The sequence below is a fragment of the Podarcis bocagei genome (assembly GCF_964188305.1).
Source record: "Podarcis bocagei genome assembly, chromosome: 4".
NCBI lineage: Eukaryota > Metazoa > Chordata > Lepidosauria > Squamata > Lacertidae > Podarcis > Podarcis bocagei.
The window spans coordinates 102,161,999-102,183,751 of record NC_138128.1 but is presented as its reverse complement, the minus strand read 5'-3'; the positions used below and the strand labels follow the sequence as shown (position 1 = coordinate 102,183,751).

The 21,753-nt window shown below is 41.6% G+C and overlaps 1 protein-coding gene across 6 annotated transcripts in view; it reads left to right on the top strand.

Moving 5' to 3' along the window:
* The window catches only part of LOC308585396 (potassium voltage-gated channel subfamily KQT member 1-like), a 395,874-nt gene extending 382,604 nt beyond the window's left edge, over positions 1-13,270 (top strand). For all 6 annotated transcript variants that reach the window (XM_081191024.1, XM_081191022.1, XM_081191023.1 and 3 more), the window contains one exon: positions 11,886-13,270. In XM_081191024.1, coding sequence (XP_081047150.1) covers positions 11,886-12,044 — 159 coding nt within the window. In that variant the 3' untranslated portion in view covers positions 12,045-13,270. The remainder of the gene's footprint in view (positions 1-11,885) is intronic.
* The last annotated feature ends 8,483 nt before the right edge of the window (positions 13,271-21,753 follow it).

Sequence of the window (21,753 nt, the reverse complement as noted above, 5' to 3'; positions counted from 1 at the left end):
AAGGTTCAGAGTCTGGGCCCCACTGGTCTTGGAGCAGCATATCAGTTCCTCCTCTAGCCGCTCCCCCCCCCCCCATGGCAGACCTGAAAGAGTTGCATCTACATGTGAAAGAGCTGGTGCTGTGTGTTTCATGAGTGTGTGAGAGAGATGCCACATGTGTGTGTTTGCTTGCATGTGTGAGATTGCCCCATACGCGCATTAATTCTCCACACACACAAAAAAACCATCTGAAAAAGTCTGAGCTGTTGTTTAAGTAAAGATAAAATCAGCAAACGAAGTATTTAATTATAAAGGAAGGCTTTGTGGGAAAGAGGCAGATGCAGCCACAAAATGAGTTGTTATGCCAATCTCTAAAAGCACCTGTGCCCCCAAGGTCCTGTAGGTACTAAGCAAACAGTAGTGTTTTGTAACAACTGCAATTTTTAAACATCATGTAATTTTTTTTGATGACTGAAACACTTCACACCTCAGTATAATTTTCATCTCAGGTCCCTTCACAAACTTTTCAAGTTTTAATTAAATCTGCCACATCTTATTGTAAGAAAGCATTTTCTACTCCCACTTTACTGAGCCAAGAAGACAAGCTGGCCATCACTTAAGAGTCAAACAGGATGTGGCTGCTGGTGTTCAATGCCTACTCTAGCATAGTATTTTCCAAACCAATAGCTGACACTATTTTTTTCTGAAATGAAAGGAAAAAATGCTGTTTCTTTTTGCCTCTGACCTTGCCTGCTTTCCAGAAGGCATTCTATTTTTAAAAAATATATATTTATTGCATTTTTTTAAAACAACAAACAAGCCACCAAACGTATAAAATACCATCACCATACACACAGAGAAAATCAAGACAAAATTAAGAAATAGACAAGAAATGAAAGAAAAGTACATATAAAATGCAGTTGTTCATCAGTCATATTTTCATGATCTTTGGACTTCCTCGCATCACCCTTCCCTGCGTTCTCAGTCACATTAGTTATAGACAGCAATTTATTACCTTGTTTCAGTTCTTATCTTATGAATCTCAGATATTATGTCCCAAGTTTTAAATGACTTTATCATAAACTAAACTGCTTGGTTTGAACATAGTATTGCTTCATATTTCATCATTTCTTTAGGCCTCACTTATTCTCATATATCTTACAACCAAATTACTGCTGCCCTGTTACTTTCGATCGTGCATTCTCCTAACATTCATACAATTTATAGTATTTTTGTAGATAGTCTTTGAATTTTTTCCAGTCCTCTTCCACCGTCTCTTCTCCCAGGTCCCGAATTCTGCCAGTCATTTCAGCCAACTCCATGTACTCTATCAGTTGCGTCTGCCATTCTTCCAGTGTGGGTAGATCTTGGGTCTTCCAGTGCTTTGCGATGAGTATTCTTGCTGCTGTTGTTGCATACATAAAAAAGGTTCTATCTTTCTTTAACACCCCTTGGCCAACAATGCCCAAAAGGAAGGCCTCTGGTTTCTTAAGGAAGGTATACTTAAATACCTTTTTTAACTCATTATAGATCATTTCCCAGAAAGCCTTAACCCTTGGGCACGTCCACCAGAGGTGAAAGAATGTTCCTTCAGTTTCCTTACATTTCCAACATTTGTTATCAGGCAAGTGATATATTTTTGCCAGCTTGACTGGGGTCATGTACCACCTGTATATCATTTTCATAATGTTTTCTTTCAAGGCATTACATGCCGTGAACCTCACTCCGGTGGTCCATAACTTTTCCCAGTCAGCAAACATAATATTATGCCCAATGTCCTGTGCCCATTTATCATAGCTGATTTGACAGTTTCATCCTGCGTATTCCATTTCAACAGCAAGTTATACATTTTTGAAAGTACCTTGGTCTTAGGTTCTAACAGTTCTGTTTCTAATTTCGATTTTTCTGCCTGGAAACCTGTTTTTTTATCTGCCTTAAAGACCTCCCTAATCTGAGCATAGTGTAACCAGTCTCGCACTTTATCCTTTAATTTCTCAAGACTCTGCAATCTCCAAGTATCTCCTTCTCTTTCTATTATTTCCCAATATTTCGGCCAATTGGCCTCCATATTGAGTCTTTTCTGGGCCTTGGCTTCCATTGGTGACAGCCACCTTGGGGTCTTGTTCTCTAATAAGTCTTTGTATTTTGTCCAGACATTAAACACGGCCTTCCTGACAATATGGTTCTTAAAAGCCTTATGAATTTTTCCCTTGTTGTACCACAAATAAGCATGCCATCCAAATGCATCCAGAAGGCATTCTAGATTCTTGAGCACCTCCCACTGATAAGGAAGGTAGCACCTTGCTCCTGAATGACCTCTTTAAGCGGAACTGCTTCCCAGATCCCAGGCAGCCCTACCCATGGCAAAGAAGGAAGATCATTGATGAGCTCTTTGTTGGATTGCCTCTTCAAATATTTTTCCCTGTCTTCCTTCCTTCTCTCCAAAAATGTCCAAGTTCGGGAGATTGTTTCCCAGTACGGATGGGGAGAGAAATTATCTGAGGTAGGTAAACAAAACAAAAAAATTCTGGCTTACGTAAATGTATAGGCCTTTTATTTTGGACTGCAGTTAATTGATTAGTTAGATTAATCAATTGAAAACCTTTTGATTGATTAAAAGAGCCCACAATTAATTGAACGTCAGGTTTTTTAAAAAATAATAAGTTTAATACCGCCATAAAAACTTTAGTTTTTTAGAAGAGGCATTCCCCGTTCTTACACAGAAAGGAATGCCTCTTGCAGGAAGGTGTCTTCTGTGACACACACATCTGGCTATGCAAAACTGAAGAAAGGCCCCTGAAATTGCAGGAGAACTTGGAAAAGCAAACATATTTATTAAGCACCCCATTTTCCAGTGGTCACTTTGGCCTGTCCAAGAGAAGTGAGGGGAATGAGATATCCCTCCCTTTCCTCTGCCCACTTGCTGTTTGGGTGCTGCTACAGAAGCCTAATAAACAGGGCAAGAAGAAAGATGGGAGGAGTTTGGGGGTGGATGACATGTTTCTGAATCTGGATTGCCTCAGAGATTAACCAAGCTATTTTCCAACTAATCTGACACAAGCTCATAGGATTTTGCCTGTCTTCTGCCTCCATGGATATATAACAAATTTAAGACAATACAGGCAACCAATTTACCAAGGCTCTTGTTTTATGTGTGTGCAAAGATATGTGGGTCCCATTAGTTATTTTGTCAACTAAAGCATATAGGATTGATAAACTAAGGCTTCTTTATTCAGGTAACAACCGTACTTTTATTGAAATGTTGGACATGCTACAAACCCCTGACTCTGGGAATCCTTCTATAATTGAGCACAACCAATGCATTTGTAATTCCAAAACCTACAAGTGCATGCATTAATTTATCATGAAAAATTATCATTTAGACCCAGGCAGAGTTCTGTCTCTTCTCTCTTCCCTCCTCCATTTACCCCCTAATAATAAATAGTAAAATATGAGGAGGAGGAAACAGGATTTTTGTTAATTTAAACAGGAAAGGTTGATGGAAAGCAAAACAAATGAAACTGTTGTCAAAGTAAAGTATGTTCTAGGTCACAAAGGTTCTAACACCTAACCTAAGAATGGGTGGAATAAAGGAAGGGAGGACAGGGAAATGATGGAGTTTCATAGATAAGTTTGGTGGAATGAAAATAAACAAAAATGAATGGGAAATCAAAACAAGATAATCACACGGGTTGCTGGTTTGTTCCCTCCCTATATGGAAATGAATTATGTGTTTTTAGAGTTCAATATAATTTTAAAAGAACTCTCTGTTGAAATTTCCCTTCATTTTAATCACTGTTGGTTCCAATAACGTTGCCAATTATGTTGTTATGTTAACTATGTGTCATAGCTGAACCAGTGTAAAATGCCACATTCTAAATCTAAGGCCAGGTTTGAACAGTTAGACCAAGGCACCTTACTCTCAAGAATCGCCATGACAATTTGTCAGGGGACAGCCTGTTTTCTGCTGTTTCAGCACCACAAATACAAATGACAAGAGGAACATAATTGCAGCTCCAACTTCAGAAAGGTCAGTGTGGTTCCACTTGGATCTATAAAACATCTTCACCCTGGCCTAGCTCCCTGACTTAAATCTTGACCTGGCCAATTCCTATTTCTTCTCCAGATCACCAACCCTAACAACCAGCTTCTTGGGTACTGTGGCAGGTAACATTTCTTTATTTCATGACAACAAAAACTTTATAGATGGCCTACAATGTAGACATCACCACCTTAACTGACAGCTCAACCTATTTCTCTCTTTTTCTTTAAATAGCTAAAGTACGGGGTACCACGTGCACACCCTGCAACATTCGTCAGATGAAAATGGGGACATTTCTCACTCCCCCTCAAATGACCCTCCGTTACCCTCCATTGTTCGCCATCCCCCCCCCCCTGAGCATTTCCACCACCACTACACAAATGGTACACAGCACACATGCCTGAGAAAACCCCAGTTTTATTTTATTTTTTGGTAGATTTACAAAAAAGTGGGGGCACCAATTAATAAATTTTAGAGGGGCAATATTAAATAAAGAGGCGAGATTAGATGTGGACATACAAAGCATTCAATAAAAAACCAAAAAATCTATACTTCTTTGTCCTCTCCTCTGCTTCCCCTTTCCTCCTGCCCAGAGCGGCCCCCCCTGCCCTCTGCTTGCCCACCAGAGCTGGCATGTCGTGCAGGGCTGGGCCTTGGTGGTGGCAGCTCCTCCTCCTCCTCCCCCATTCTCCAGCAGCTGCCCTGGAGAGACCATGAGAAGCTCCCTCCTGGCTGCCCGGGTCCCTGCTGCCCAGAGCAAGCATCAGCTCCTCTCCTCCTCCTCCCAGAGCTCAGTGGCAGCAGCACTGGTGGGAGAAATGGGGACATTCCAGGATCAAATCAGAAGCTGGGATTGCTTTCGTAATTCCTGGATGTCCCAGGAAAGTAGGGACTTTTACATATTGTGTTTTGAGTCTGGTCTACAGTTTAAACTGTTTTGTTTTGCTTTGGGAGACACCCAGAGAACTCCTGTTTTGGGAAGTCCTATAAATGCAGTTAATAAATTAACCTTAGTCACCCAGGATTATGCGCCACAGAATTCAATAGGACTTATTTCCAAGTAGACATGGTTAGACTTGCAGCCTACGGTAGCCATGAAACTAAAAAAACCTGGCTTGTTTATCTTGTTATGTCTTCCCATGACCAGGAACTCTGTGTTGAACCCGTTAAAGTAAGGGAGCCTCATTTCCCTTCATTCATGTAAGGTTCTGTTAGACGACTACGTGTATCCACCGTTACACTTGGTGCTCGTCCTACTGATACTAATTCTGCTACATCTTTGTTGTCATCTGTGGGCCTGAGAGCACCTGGCCCCTTCCCAAACCTCCTTTTTGCTGCTGAGGCAATTTTGGTTTTGTTGCTGGTGATTTTGTAATTTCTTCTAAATTTCTGGAACCTATCTCCTCCAACTAAAACATTTCACTTCTACCTGCTAGGAACCTAAGGTGGCATTCATGTTTAGGAAGAAAACCATAACAACTTGTCCCCATCCATGTGAACTTACTGACCTCCGTGGTCATGAGCTGCCCCCCAGATCCAGAGCCTACCGGTTGCCACTGCCCAGCTAAAAATTTTGATTCAGTTCTCATATGGACTGTGCCAAGCTTGTGAAACCCTTAGTTCCGTTGCTAACCTGTTGTTTAAATAGATTTTTTAAAAACTGTTTTCCTTCAGGGAAAAATAACATGCAATTAAATTGTTAGAACACTGAAACATACAATTCAAAGAGAACCCAACTTCACACTTTGAAGGGAATCTCAGGAAAAGTTTTCTGAACCATTTTGGGAGGGCTGTGAGCAATTTTCAGTCTGTCTGATCCCATTTCTCCACATTTAGGGCTCTTCATGTTGTGCCATTTGAACAAGTGGCTGTGTTTTAATTTTGGGACTGTGCGATCCATGGGCGTAGCCAAGGAGGGGCAGGGAGGCAGTTGCCCCCCCATCAATATGAATCAATACAAATCTGAAATTCTGCCCCCCCCCCAAAAAGCCTGCCCCCCTCCCCAACAAAAATCCTGGCTACACCCATAGTTCGATCATTTTGTAAATATTGTGTTGAGCCAGTCAGGACTGGTGGAAGCTAAACAAGCTTTTCAAGAAGCTGTGTGGCTTTTTCTATTTTTTTATAAAAGATATTTATTAGAGGTTTAGAAATTACAGAAAAAAGAAAAAAGGAAAACAACAAAAATTCAACAAGACATACATTTCGATACATAAAAAGGAAAATAAAAAAATATAAAAACCAATACAACAATACAACAATAAAAAACACACATCCAATACTCCATATCCTTATCTTTCATTTGCTTGTTTCCTCGACCTCCTCATACCTCCCTTTTTGTATTCTAGTTTAGTTAATTTTTCCAGCAAATTCTTTCCATCTTTCTCAATTTTTGTTAAGTAATTTATCTTAACGGTCTAACATATTAATTCACTCAGCAAATCCTTGCTATCTTTCACTGTGTTCTGTCATTCAATTTACCTTAATTTATTTTAACCTTATCTTACCATAAAATACCTTAAAGCTTAAAACTTAATATTTATTTATACATAACTCCTTATATCATTTCTACTAAAGCCAAATAGTTTCATTCCAACATTTTTCCTAATACTCATTAGTTTTACACTAATTCTCAAAATAGATTTTTTTTTTAAAAAAAAAACTTTCTTCCAATCTTCATCCAACGTCTCTTCTTCCTGGTCTCGGGTTATGTCAGTCCTTACTGTCCATTCCATCTAGTCCATCAACCTGGTGCTCTTGTGTCCGAGGCTCTTAAGTCTTTTCCATGTCCCTTCTGCAGATCTTCTTCTTGTTTATACCTGCACTTTACCTTGTCTTCTGTTGATCTTTTTCTTAGTTTCTTTCCTTTCTCATTGAGGAATAGGACTCGGGGAGACTCCGACCCAAAAATATCTCCATCTCCCCTGAGCAGTTCAGCCCATTCCCCACAGTCCCATTCCCCACACTCAGCACTGTAGTCCAAAAAGTATTTAAAAGCATGTTTCAAAGACCCTCCAAAATTAAAAGGCCCCACAACTCCAGACCCCCCCTGGCCCACTCCAGATTCAATCTTCAAGAACAGCGGCTTATGCTCCTGCAGGGCCTCGGGTCTCTCCATTTGTGTTACTTGAGGTTCAACAGCGACCTCCTCCATTATCTTCTGCGCTTGCACTTGCTCTGTCAAAACAAGTTCCTGAGTTGGTTCCTGGATGGTTTCTATATGGGTATTCGCCGTTTGTCCAAAGTTTTTAACTGCAACAGTCATCAAATCCATCTTCTCATGCATCTGCTCCAACAAAGCGCTTGTCTTGCAAAAGGCAAGCACCAAAACTTCTTCTAAGCACATTTTTATTCAAGGCCAGAATCTGGTCTCATGATCCTAACCTTGCAGCTGTAAAAGCCCCGGATCGACTCCAGCAACAATTTAACAAGCTCCCTCTAGAGGAGACAATTTCTATTTGTATCCATCTTTTGTAAACAGGTCCAACAAAAGAAAATTACTTTCATTTTTCGTATATTTTGTATCTTTGGATTGCAAAAGGCAACATTGGAGTCAGTTTGTTTCTCTCTTTTTTTAACTATCTGTCAAAAGACGTTCCATTCACAGTCAATGAACATCCCCATAAATTTCTGTCTCTGACACCCCATTCCCAGGTTTGAGACGGTGGAAATTTATCTTTCTTTACTCTCTCCTGCAGGCTTGAACAATCAAAATTCCCCCCTTTTCTCCTGCTTCCAAGAGGGGTTTTGATGGTTATAACTGAAGGAAATTTAGTCCTTTATATGCGACTTTCCAGACTTTAGTTTGCAAATTTTTGCTTCAGTCTATTTACAAAAAGTGGAAGGCGGACTTCCTGTTTAGAACCTTCCCGCTTCAGTGCCAAATTAAAATGTTTCTTAATCCAATTTTCCGTTTTACTCACGGGTACTTGTTTAGAGTCCAATTGTCCACAGGAAAAAGTCAGCGCTCTCCGGCAACGGCTGTGCGGCTTCACTCCGTAAAAGTAGCAGTCGATTCAAAACACCGCGCCGCTCACCCCACGTCGCTTCGGATCCCCGAAAAGGGGTTTCCCTGCGAGTAGGGGAGGCGCTCCTGGTGTCAGCCGAATCCCACGTTCCCAGGCTTCCTCCGCCTGGGATTTTTAAAGGGTCTCCGCCTTCGCCGCCGCGGCAAGACCCGATTTTCACGGAGTCGGTTCCTCCCGGTCAGAGGAACTCCGCCATTGCCAATGGCGCTAACCCGGAAGGCTTTTTCTATTTTTTTTAAAGAGAGAAGCAATCCTTTAAATTCTTATTCCAGACTTGCAGTTAGCTTACTATTCAGCAAAATATGTAATTATCTCTGTTTCCATTCTTCTTTGCATTGTTTCAGTTTTCAAACCTATCCCAGGAGGACTTATGTTAAATCTTATCCGACATTGGTCCTTGAATCAAGGGGATGGAGCAGCTCCCCTGTGAGGAAAAGGGAGCAAGCAGTGTTTTGGACTTTTTAGTTTAAGGAAAAGGCAAGTAAGAGATGACGTAATAGAAGCTTGTAAAATGATGCAAGGCATGGAGAGTGGGTGGAGGGAAGTTTTCCTCCCTTTCTCATAACACTGGAACTCATGGACATGCAATGAGGCCGGAGGCTGGAAGATTCAGGACAGAGAAAAGAAAATGCATCGTTAAAACTATGGAACTCCCTTCCACAGGAGGCCACCAGCCTAGATGGCTTAAAAGAGGATTAGAGGAATTCATAGGGGAGGAGGAGAGGGCTATTGAAAGCTCCTAGCCAGCAATGGAGGCAGCAGTGCTTCTGAATACCAGTGGCTGGAACCTGAAGGAGGGAAGACGTCCTCTGGTCCTCAGGTCTTGCTTTCAGGCTTCCCACCGGCATCTGCATCTGCTACTGTGAGAAGATGGGCTGGAGGGGCCACTGGCCCAACAAGAGAAATGCCACCCTGCCTGCTCTCTGAAGGGATCAGCTATGAGGGATGTAGTGAGGTAGCCCTACCTAGAATGCATAATAAATAGCTATTAAAGGCACATCAATCCTAACTAATTATTTGGATACATTTCTGGAGAAGATGGCATGCTCATGGGCTAATTTTTATTTGCAGGAAACAAGTGTATATTGAGCTGCCACTGTTTTTCTGAGCAAGCTGTTGTTAGATAAGCTCTGCTACAATAAGAAAGGATTCAGCCCAGCATTCGAAGCTTGTTTATGGCTTTACTTGACAATCTGCGCTTGCATGGGCTGTCACTTGGTCAAAGTTAGGCTGACACTGAATATGTTTTTGAAATGTCAACCCTTGGCCTTTGTCCCCCCTGTTTTATGTTCTCCAACCCTACACAGCTGTGTAAGCATCATGCAATGTAGACCCCATGGCCATCTCAGGGGTGGGTTACTTTGAGGCCAATGCTTGACCCCTGCCAGGTGTTGCTGGGGCCTCCAGGTCCTTGTATTGATGTCACTGCCAGGGGCAGGAAAGCAAAGTGGGAAGCACTGTGATAGGAGCAGAGAACTATTGAGCTACTCAACAGAATTGCATAAAGCTGGAGGGTGTAAAGAGGTAACATGTAGCAGAACAGACTTGGGAGGTCTTAGGCAAATCTCTCTCTTTCCTTATGTCACCAGCAGAGAACCTGCAGAATGGGAATACTGATATTGATACTGATCTTGTATTGAGCTAATGTATGTAAAGCACTTGAGCATGTGTATCACTTCCTCCAATATTGAACACAAATGTTGAGAGCTGATAGGATCAGACCCAAAACAGTCACTGGGAAACAACAGGGGAGGTGCCAGCCTCCAAGGAAACCCCAAGATTTACAAAATCTTTTTAAAAGAAAGTGCTAATGTCCCCAAAACCAATTTGGTGAGAAATGATCATGCTCAACAATCATGGAATGCTGCATGTCAGTTGGAAATGAAGAACAGAAAACTGTGTGAGAGGGGAGACAGGGAGGTATCTAGATGTACAGCAGGGCTTTCCCTTTATTGGGAGAAAAGATGCAACAGCAACTGACCCATTTCAGATGTTTCCTATAGGGTTTTCTATTCAAACATCACTGTTGTCTGTTGGTGCCAAATGTTCTCCATATGTTTTTGCTTCAAAAGTAGTGATTTGGGGTGACTAAATTGTTTTTTTAAAAGAATTTTTTTTTAATTTTTTAAAAATGTTTTAACTGTTTTAGCTGAGTTGATTGACATCCTACACTCTTTCAAAATGTGTTGGGGGTTTATTTGGGTTGTGGTTGTTTTTATTTTGATTATTTTGTGGTTTTATATTCTGATTTTATCCTGTGAATTACCCTCAGACCTGCAGGTATAGGATGGTATATCTATTCGATAAATAATAATAAACACTGCACACACCACGGAAAAAACTATTCACACTCCCATGGTTTTTCGCAGCTGTTTATAGTCATTGTCTCCCCTCTCTTTGTGGTGACCATTTCTCCTCTGCATAATTCTTCTCTGAGTGATCTCAATGCATCAGCGATGCTGATATGATGACATTACAGGGTTATAGAACAAATCAGTGTATGTCCCTGCTACCATAACTTTTAATTTTATTTCATTCTATAAGCAAATTTGGTTCAACAGAGGGAGGGCTATATTTCTTAGTCTGCTCACATGGCAACCTTAGAGAATCAGAATAAATTTTAAGAATCTAACTTTTAAGAATAATAATGATTGTCAAAAGGGGGAGGGGGCTTTCAATTTTAACTAAAAATTTTTTACAAAACTGGTTGAGCACTGATTGACACATATTGCATCCATGTGAGGTAACACCAAGAGAAAGCAGCTGCAGTGAAGCTCTCCCCGTGAGTTTTTGTGATGGGGGCCCATCTGTGCAGACACGTCACACACATGGTGTGCCTACCAATTAAGAGTCTTGGTGTGATACATGGAGTGGCTACATAACCAGTAATTATTTTTATGTGTGTGACCTCATCAGATTAAAATTTGCTGTAATACTCATTTGACTGGATGAATGTAAGAAATTTAAAGGGACGCGGGTGGCGCTGTGGTCTAGGACTTGCCGATCCGAAGGTCGGTGGTTCGAATCCCTGTGATGGGATGAGCTCCTGTTGTTCGGTCCCTGCTCCTGCCAACCTAGCAGTTCGAAAGCACATCAAAAGCACTAGATAAACAGGTACCACTCTGGCGGGAAGGTAAACAGTGTTTTCGTGCGCTGCTCTGGTTCGCCAGAAGTGGCTTAGTCATGCTAGCCACATGACCCGGAAGTTGTCTGCGGAAAAACCCCGGCTCCCTCGGCCAGTAAAGTGAGATGAGCACCACAACCCCAGAGTCGTCCGCGACTGGACTTAACGGTCAGGGGTCCCTTTACCTTTACCTATGTAAGAAATTAGCTACCAAGTGTTCTTTTGAAACTATTTGTGTGCTGTCAACCATTGTTTAGCTTGTTAATCATCTGATTTTAAAAATTGATTTATTGCATTTAAATAAATACATATCACACCAAAGCCTTATTGTAGAAGTCTTTTGCAATGACAAATGAAGTATAATTTGATGCTATTCATTGTTAAAAGGGTTTTTAATTTCGCTATAGCAATAACAAAGCAAAATACCCTCAAGAATCAAGATGTATGCTCATGATTTGCAATCCCACCTATTAAAATGTCTCATCTCTGAGTTCTTACTTGTGCTGCCCAAGAAAGTACATTTTGCTGGTTACAACTAAGGTAATATGCACACTACAACCTAACCTAATGCAAAGTACAGATTTTGAGTGCCCTAACCAATCTACAATTCCAAGGATTTGGGGATAAAAACGGCATTACAGCTGCACTGTAGTATAATCATAGCCCACAACTGCATATGTGGTAAACTATATACTTTCTGGTTTCACAACAGGTCACACAGATTGACCAAAAGCTGAATGACATCCTGAATGCTCTTGAGGCTCAATTTATCAAGCAGCAATCAGCAGACTGGACATCATCTTCAGCTACCCCTAGAGCTAGGCGGTTGCGGTCTTCATCAGGCTCACCTCCGCTGAGCCGTAAGATGTGAAAACAACTCAACAGTATTGCACCATCTTTCTCATTCTTTCATAAATAGCTGTAGTTGGTGTTGAGATCCAAGTTTGCAACTGATTAAATGGATCCATGAACAGAAAGAGTAAAACACAAGGCACCTTCCCACATGCCCTTCTTTTAAACCTAACACCTTCCTCATCCTGTCTTCCTTCATTTCATCAAATGGAACCAACAGGATGTGGTGACGCTCAGAAGGAACAGAGGTAAGAAACTTGTTTGAGAGAGAGGCTTCACCAAGAAATAAGATTAGTCAACTCTGTATGTTAGGATGAGTTCATTCCTACAAAAAGAGATGTCAAGGCTTGTCTGGAAACCATCTTCTGATCTGGACATTCTTCCTCTTGTTATCCAGCTGAGGACATTAGCACTCACTGATGAGGGAAATGCACTCTGTACTTGCTCAGAGGCAGTTTCATCTGCTCATGTGTATTCCAGAGTTGATCCACAACATTGAAAACATGCCATAGGCAAGCCCTGGTTCAAACAAAGCCCTGGATTGACAAGCCTTGTTTTCTAGTAGTGAGCTAACTCTGCTACAGTTTTCAAGCAAAGGATCCTAATCTAGTGAATGGTTAAGACATTACCTCAACACAAGACACCAGATTTTTCAGAATACATGTATAAAATGTGTTGAACCACATACATGCGTAATATGGCATTACCCAAGGACAGTAGTAGTGTGAATTCCCCCACTACCTTTCATAGTTTTGAGTTTTCCAGTTGGTTTTCAGTGAGATGAATATACTCCTTTGTGGAAAATTCCTGTTTTCCACAAGGTGGAGGAGTAGAAAACACCTTAAATTTATATTTTCAACCTTTTGATTAGCAAGTTATTGACAGCCATACTCTGTGTCACCGAGGAAAAATGTGTAACACATCAAGGGAACTAAAGGAAGAACCTATGCTATTATTAGGAAACAGTGTTTGCAATGAGACAGAAACATGTTGAAATGAAGAGCAATGGTGCTTTGAATACAAATATTTTAATACCTGTAAGCTGCACGAATTCCCATTTATAAAGTTTATTTTCATTCATAAGTGAGACTAAGGGTATGGAAAACCTGACATTTTCTTTCTGCCGATGTTTCTGACTTCCTACCATCTGGTGTCACATGATTTTTGTAAAGTGGATCCAAATCATTATTCTGTTTCACATGCATATTATTTACAACTGTGCATCTCATTCCACATTCAAAAGACAATGTTAGAATCATAGAATCATAGAATCATAGAGTTGGAAGAGACCACAAGGGCCATCGAGTCCAACCCCCTGCCAAGCAGGAAACACCATCAGAGCACTCCTATATGTTGAATTATTATTTTTGCATCTTGCATTCACACTAGTATCCAGACTTGTGCTGAATGTTTTTCATTCAAAGGACAGGTCATGGTTTCACGTTGTCTATACAATTGACCCTCATGTTTCAGCCTATTGCCCATCATGTTCCTCCATTTTTAAAAAATCAGCAGTGAAATTCAAACCTGAGTAGATCCAAATTGTAGTTGTTGCCCATTCAAATGTTCAAGCAGCAGTACAAATCTGAATCACTGTAATGTATTGCAAGTGCATTATTTATACATCATAAATCAACACAGGTCTACACCCTTGTTGTTGCACATTCCATGGGAAGTTGGCTTGATTGTCACAGGCACATTGAAGCCATTGCTTTTCAGCAACAATATTTGCAAACTTAAATTGTGGATATGGAGATTTATTTATTTATTGCTTTGGGAGGAGGAGGGCCCATAGCTCAGAGATAGATTCCTTTTGGTCATTTGCCCAGGTGGGCAAAGCTGAGTCTGATCCACTCCACCCAACTCACCCACCCATGTCTCAGTAATACAGGCCAGGTCAACTCCCTCATCCACAGTTAAGTTAGAGGAGTGAGGTCTTAGTATGAACCAACCAGCTATTTAAATGAAGCACTACTAAATCATCTCTGGCAGTATTGCTGTATATTGCAATAAACATTTTAATTTTTTTGAATGGACATGATGCGGATGGACACTAGCTGTTATGCAAATAAATGAGTTTTGTACATATAAAAAAATGTTGCACTTTTAATGTAACTTTGATTGTTTATTGAATACTAAAGTATCGTCTTTTTGAAATGTCCATGATCTGTACATTGCCTATGTAATAAAGTATCTTGTACTTCAGAAAAGAATTCAAATGAACCAATTGGGAAATAATGTAAATAGCATGCCTCAACTGGAAAGTGTTCGTGTTTATTAAAGCCTCTTTAGACATTCCTTTTGGCATATAGTTTCTCTTGGAATTCTCCAGCTAGTTAGCATGATTGCAACATTAAAAGATGGTTTGCCTCCTCACAGATGTCTCCTCACAAATGTCTCCTCACAGATGTGACTCCATCTTAGACAGAACAATCACATTGGCTCAAGTACAATGCTTTCCCATGGACTCAGTTCACACATACAGTTGCTGTCTGTCAAGGGTGGAATAATCCAGTGTAGCAAAGCAATGTGACATGCATGCACATGTGTGAAAAATCCTGTAGTGGTGTGAGGAACCTCAGGCTTAGAGGCCAAATGTGGCCTCCACGGCCTCTCCACCTGGACTTCATAATGCTCCCCAAGCTGCATCCCCACACTCCTCGAGCCATACTCTTCACGGACCCTCAAGGGTGCTGACTTGGGCCAACGTTGGAGCATGCTGTGCTGTAGTGATGCCGTGATGTGACATGATGACATCACATATGTCATGTCATCATGACAGAATGGCTCCGGCACTGTGGTGGTGGCTGGACCAGGGCCTCCTCACCCCCACCTGCCCCCACCGCCTTACCTCTGGCACTCAGTTCCTGGTCCAGTTGTTGCCATGACGGGGCCACACACTGAGGCAGCCACTGGGGTACAGGGCAGAGGCCAGGCACCCATGGGCACCCACAGTAAAAGGTTTGTGGGTGCCCAGGCACCCGGAGCTCCCTGGAGTTGGTGCCAGTGCTGACCCTGCTTGGCACCCTCCTTGAGTGCACTTGCCTGGGCCGACTGTGTCCCTGGACTGCAATAGCACTGCTTGCTTATCTGGATGGAGAATGTGCCTGTAAAAGTGTAAAAAAATCCTCTGGCATCAGAATGGCTGGAACACAGCTGATTGCAACAGTAAGAGTCACCTCTTGCTGTACCCATTTTTGCCTCTGAACCTACCTGTAATGGTAAATGTGACTATAACATTAAGGGCAAGTGGGAGGAAGGGCTGGAAGCCTGAATGAGATAGTACTTGAAGGAGAGAAGACCTGTTGTACATAGTTCTTTAATAAAACTGTTTCTTGATCAACTTCTCTGGCCTACTCATCATTAAACACAGAACATTACATTATTCACTGCTGGCAGAAACTTCCCGCTCCCTAGAACGTGTGTCTTTTGTACTAAAAAGATTACCCACCCCAATCTGGAGAAATCCAAGTTACCCATGGTATCGCCCAATCCTTTCCATTGCCTAAGATGCAGGATGTTCTAGGTACAGACATTGCTTTTTTTCTAGAAAAATAGATGCCAGTACCCACCGTGAAGTTGTTACAGCAAGTGCCACACTTTTTGACAACAAAAATAGAGATGCCAATACTGTATACCCTTGAGTGCCCCCTGAAAAAAAGCACTGCGTGCAGCATCCCAGAAAGGCAGTGCCTAATCCGTCCCTAAAAGTGGCTCCTGTGAGAGCTTCTGCACCTTCTCTGGACATTGCAAACTCCTATATGGACATGCCTTTAAGAATTTTGAACTGCTTCTGTCAGGGAACTTAGGGTATCATGCAGACTAAATAAATATGTCATTTGTTTTCTAATTTTTTGAATCTCAAATGCAGTTTGCACCATTCCCCATCAGGTTTTAAATGATTCCAATTTTATGCCCACCTTTCTCTCACCCAACATCACATTAAATTCAGCGTCATATGGGCTTAGATTGCACTCCCAACTGTTCCTTTGCAATGGTGCTTGCTTTCAGCGCTGTTTAAATACAGTGCCAGATGCAACCCACACTGTTTTCCTGCAGGCATGAATCCCCATTACAACATAAAATGTCAGGTGATTGACAAGTGGATAGTCCTGTCTGTCAATGGGAAGCAGCTGTTTGAGAAACCTAGTAGTCTTGGACACATGGAGATGTCACATGGAGTGGCTGGGGAAACCCAGCCAGAAGGGTGGGGTATAAAAATAAACAAATAAATTATTATCTAGATAATAATGTCAGTACAGTATGGGGTGCGGGAAGAGGAGAAATGTAAAAGGGGAAAAAACAGCTACAGAAAGTTTAAGCCAGAAATTGAGCTCAAAAATGGTTGAAGAACCAACCTTGTCATTATTCGCAGAATACATGGTTCAGATTTTTAACCCCTTACAGTGAAAAGGGTAGGAAGATGACTGGAAGGGGACAATGGAAGGCATGGCCGTGGTGGATTCACTGCTGGTACAGTCCCTTACAAGCATGCCAGCTAAAAGCTCAGGCCAACAGTAAGAGTCTTAATTTATTTCTAGATAATTTTGCTCCTATTGAATTTCATCTAATTCAAATGAATTTGATGCTTTTGTTGAAGCAAAGCCTATAAGGGAAGTTGCCAAAAGCAAAAAAAAAAAAAAGTTCCATACGATGAGCAAAATTCCTAAGGCAATTTTTTTGCACCCCTAATTTCCCACTGAATTATGCTTATAAGCAGTATGTGACACCTATTTGAGGGCTCCTGCTTATTATTTAGAAAAAAATACCTGCATACTGCTATTCATAAAAAAATTCAAAACTGTTAAAACCTGTAAAATATGGTAAGAACAACATAATAATTAAAACATCATTAATTGACCATTAGCAGGCGTGCTTTTCTTAATTGTCTGCATAAGCCTTGCGGCAAATAAAAGTCTTCTGCAAATGTGTGAAAGTCAGCACAAATCTCTATTGGAAGAGCATTTCACAGGAATTATTGGGCCAATAAACCTGAAGCTCAGATGAGCCTCACAAACTCCCATTTCCTCTCACAATTCCCAGGCTGGGTTAACATGCAGTCCCTCTCTGCAGGGGACTCTGAGGAATTATAGCTCTGTGAGGGGAACTGGGGTCTTTTAATATTATCACCCCTGTCTTAAAATGACAATGATGATGCTTTAAATGTATAGTGCAGATGGGGCCTAAATCTAGACCAATTCATGACCCACAAAATAAGCTTCATGTGAAGGTCAAGTGCCCATACTGTAATAATTAAAATGATAACAAGGATATATGCAGCACACAGGAAGTTCTCATCCTATACATTATCCTAAGAATTACCTCAGTAATTCTTTAAAAAGCTCCATAACATGAAGCAATCTTATTGTCCTCCACTGCGGACTGGGGAAGGGCTGGGAGGGACAACAGCAGCAAGCTCAAGGCTGAGGTTTAATTTGAACTCAGGATTTCCTGGCTCATCACTAGCACGGTTTGCCACTACACTATTCCAGTTTATGCCTGAAGTTATTCTTTACTTCATGTTGCCCTATTTTCCCCAGAATACATTCTTCCCATCCTCCAGGGAACACTCAACCTTAAATAAGTTTTAGATAAGTTCTCTCAACCATGTGATAAACAGTCTCATAAGACATAAAAGAGCCAAATTGCCATCTTATCTAAAACAAGCTTATTTGCCAAAATACCCATTATGCCGTGTTGGTCTTTACGATGGTGAATTATGGCTCCTGAGTCACTGTGAGAGCAGAGTGTCTGCCATCTTTCCCTAGTGCTTCAGAGGGGGCAGACTGGATGGAAGTTTAGCATCTTCTGATGGCATTTGATCTCTTCTTTGGAGGGGGGCCTGGGGGGGATGAATCAAAGTTCATTTTAAGCTTTGAAAGCAAAAGAGGGCTCTGTGCTCTGTGATTAATGCTGATCCTTTATATTGGATTTTGCACTCTATGATTAATGTCTCTTCAATCAAGATTGTGAGGGTTTCCTCTCCACTTTAGTGAAGCAACCATCATTTGAAGAAAGGCAGACATTTGCCTCAAATGTTTTGTTTCCTCTACATGCAGTTTCATGCCTCACAAAACCTATTCCTAGCATGGCCTCAGATTCATTTATATATTTTTCTGAAGATAAAATACCATGCCACCTAACCCAATGGTTACAGTAACTTACAATACATATGTTCCAGTAAAATAATAGTACAATACATATAATAAAACAATACATATTTTTCCTGTAAAATAATAAGCATTTAGCCCAATATTTTCCCTACAGTAAACCTTGCGTCTGTTTTTAAAAAATAATTTTTATTGGGTTTTATAAACAAGAATAATGTTATACAAATAAGTATACCAAGTTTTCGCATGTCATTTGTATATCACAAAAATAGCTTAATAAATGTGCAGTAATATCTACAATGTATGGTTCATTATTAGTGGTCAATGTATAAGTTCTTAGTTCATGAATTGGTTTAAACAAAGGGGAAACCGTACCTGAGCCAAGTGCAACCCATTGCTGACTGAAGAGGGGGTCGCTAAGGAGTTTGCTTCCTTTGGGTTGTGTACTTCTTGTAGGAAGGCAATGTGTGGTTTCATGGCGTTTACATATGAGGTGATGCATTTTCTTTTGATAGGGTTTCCCAGCCCCCACATTTAATGTAATTGCTTTTAAGCTTTTTAAATCTTGCTTACCTACTTTATAGGATGATTCCCTGCCAACTCGTCTGGGTTGCCCTGTGTCTCTCACCTTGTATTGTCTATTGAATCTTTTAAGTTGCGCTGACCTGGAGTGTGGTGGGTGGGGGAAGAGGGGGGTTGGAATTAGACTTGGATTAAATAATGGGTGGTAGATTACAGAAAGTAGCCTATATGTATTCATATAGGTGTTTATTTGGGGTATCTTGGACCACCTGTCGTCTAGCCAGTTGGTCCTGGGTCTCACCTGGCACAGAGGGCCTTGTTTAAGGACAGGCCATCCTCCCTGTCATTTGCGAGTGGTCAGTGAGACGTGTTAAGCGTCTCTGTGACACCTGTGTTGGCTATAAGGTTTACACACAAAAGTGTGAGTGGGGTCCAGTTAAGGGTGGAAGGTGGGGTTACGGATTTGTAGAAAAGCGTTAAAAAGTAAAGGCTGGCAAGGGTGTGTTCAGAAAGAGAACAACAACAACAACAACTAAAAACAGAAGCAAAAGAGGGGAAAGGAGATGAAGAAAAGGAAAAAGAAGAGAAAGGGGGATTAGAGTAAAATAAAAAGAAGAAAGAAAGAAAGAAAGAAAGAAAGAAAGAAAGAAAGAAAGAAAGAAAGAAAGAAAGAAAGAAAATAATGATTAAAAAATTGCAGTGTGGTTCTAGTTATAATATGAGGTAAAAGACCACCAAAGGGGGGGTACTATTGAAAGTGGGTGGGGAGGTTTATGTATGTACGTGTAGGGGTGTGTGTGTGTGTGTGTGTGTGTGTGTGTGTGTGTGTTCTCTTTAAAGAGAAAAGGGAAAGAGGGAGGGGGAAAGGTGGGAAGGAAAAAAGAAAAAGAAAGGGGAAAATAACAATAGAAATAATAGTAACGTGGAGTAAAAAGCTTTTCTGTTTTTTAAAAAAAGATGATGATGGGGGGAGGACTCCCCCCTAAAAAGAAAGAAAAAAGGGATCAGGTTTTTATTTTATTCTATTTTCTTTCTTTCATTTTCCTATTTATTTTTTTAAAATGAGAAATAAAAAATAAATAAATAAGGTAGGAAGTCAGGGCTGAAGCAGTGTTCTCAGGAAGTAGCCTGTGTTGGTTCAGGGCTCCCTTTTGGATGCCGCCAGTTTGATTCTTAAGAGTTAGAAAAAATGGAGGTAAAAAAATTGAAGAGAGAGTTAGAGAATGTATTAAAAATATTTTTTAAAAAAGTAAGAAAAAGGAATTAAAATAATAGTAAAAATATTTTTTTAAAAATAATGTATTTATTTTTAAATCACACACATATATACATATACATATACATATACATCATATACACATATAGGTGTGTCCCTGCCCGCTTCCCTCGTGCCAGTCTCCAGAAAGGTCGGGTCAGGACCAGGTTGGGCCTGCCTGGCTCTCCCAGTCCCAGTCTCCTCCCTCTCATCCCTATGGCTGCAGTGGGGGTTGCCAGTGACAGCAGAGGCTGGCAGGTGCTTGGCAGGGGGTGGGGAGGCTCCATTGCATTATCTGCTGGGTTCCCTCTGAGCTTCGCTGGATTCCTGCTACAGTCTAAGTCGTTGGCTGAGTGGGGGCCTGGGGGCCTTGCACAGCCCCCTTGAGCACTGTGTTCAGTGTCCCTGGCTCCCCCCTGCTCACGGCGGCGGTGGCGCCTTTGGCAGCACAGGGACTGGCCAGCGAGCCTTCCTAATGCTGGCGGTCCCTAGGTGAATCCCTTCTTAAAGGATGGGGAAGCTTAAACACAGAGAGATTCTGCCAGTGATCTGTTTCTGATCCAAAGAGCTATTGCAGAGATAACTTGACTCCTTTATCCTTTCTCTGCTCCCTGGTCCAGGTCCTCTTCAGTGGCAGAGGGAAGTCATCTCTCAGCCTAACCTACATCACAGGATTGTTGTGAGATAAAATAGGGAGGGGAAAACCATGTACACTATCTTGAGCTCCTTGGAGAAAAGGTGGTACACTATAAAAAAGTAATAAATAAACAAGTTTGATAACCCACTTGTCATTCAGCTAGCCTCATGATCACACCAGGTGCCCATGAAAGTCCTTTGCATGGGGCTTCCCAAATGCCCAATTGTCTGCTTACCCGTTCAAGGTTTCGTGGTTGCAGGCCAGTACCACTCCCTGCATCTGATGTGGCCTCTGGACATTGGGGCTGCCTGGCAAAGTCTTTGCAAACTTCGGAAGTGCCAAGGGCAGGGTTTGCAAAGCACTTTGAACAGCTCTTCTCAACCCCCCCCCCCAGCTGCTGAGGGTACTGTGGGGGCGTTTATATTTTCCCTGTTTCTCGAAGTAGCCTGTGTGGGAGCTCAGCTTCTCAGCGGCCTGGTTTCCTTTGCCCTTATACCCCCCCAACCTGTTGCTGCCCTTACCTCGTTGCTAGTTTTGCATTTTCTGTATTTCCACATTGTTGAAAAGGGGTCAGGGCACTGTTGCCAGTTACGCTTAGTTCGCTGTATTTAGGTTGCCAGGGGTGCTGTGGGCAGCTCAACAATTGAAGTGGCTGCGCGGATTAGCGTTAAAACTTTTAGCCCTTTTCCCACAGAGTTTTTTCTGATCCCCGCTGCATATTGCTGGGCAAAAATCCTTTTAAACTTTTGGGTTCATCCTTGCATACGGTGTTGTGACCACGTGGCAGTCACAGGGGCTGCTATTTTTGAGAGTTAAAGTAAAGGTTGTCTCTGCACTTGCTCAGAGCTTGCTAGCAACTTAGCTCTTTATCAGATCTATAAATCAGAGCTAGCATTTCAGGTTTTATGCTGGTTGCTGGGTTCTGCTAATTTCCTCAAAAGCCTGGTCCCAGGCTTTAGTTCTTACCGCTTGGCTACATTGTTCCTTAATTGCCCAACAGTACCCTGGGCAGCAGCTTGATTGCTACTTTGCTGATTACATTGTCCCTTAATTGCTCTGCAATTAACTGCCCAGCAGTTTGAATGCTATACTGCTAGCTGCATTGTCCCTTGATTGTCTGCAGCTTCCTGCTCAGCTGCTTGTTGTTTTCCTAAGTGCACCGCAGTTAATTTATTGTTATGCTGGGCCTTTCTTTACTACACGG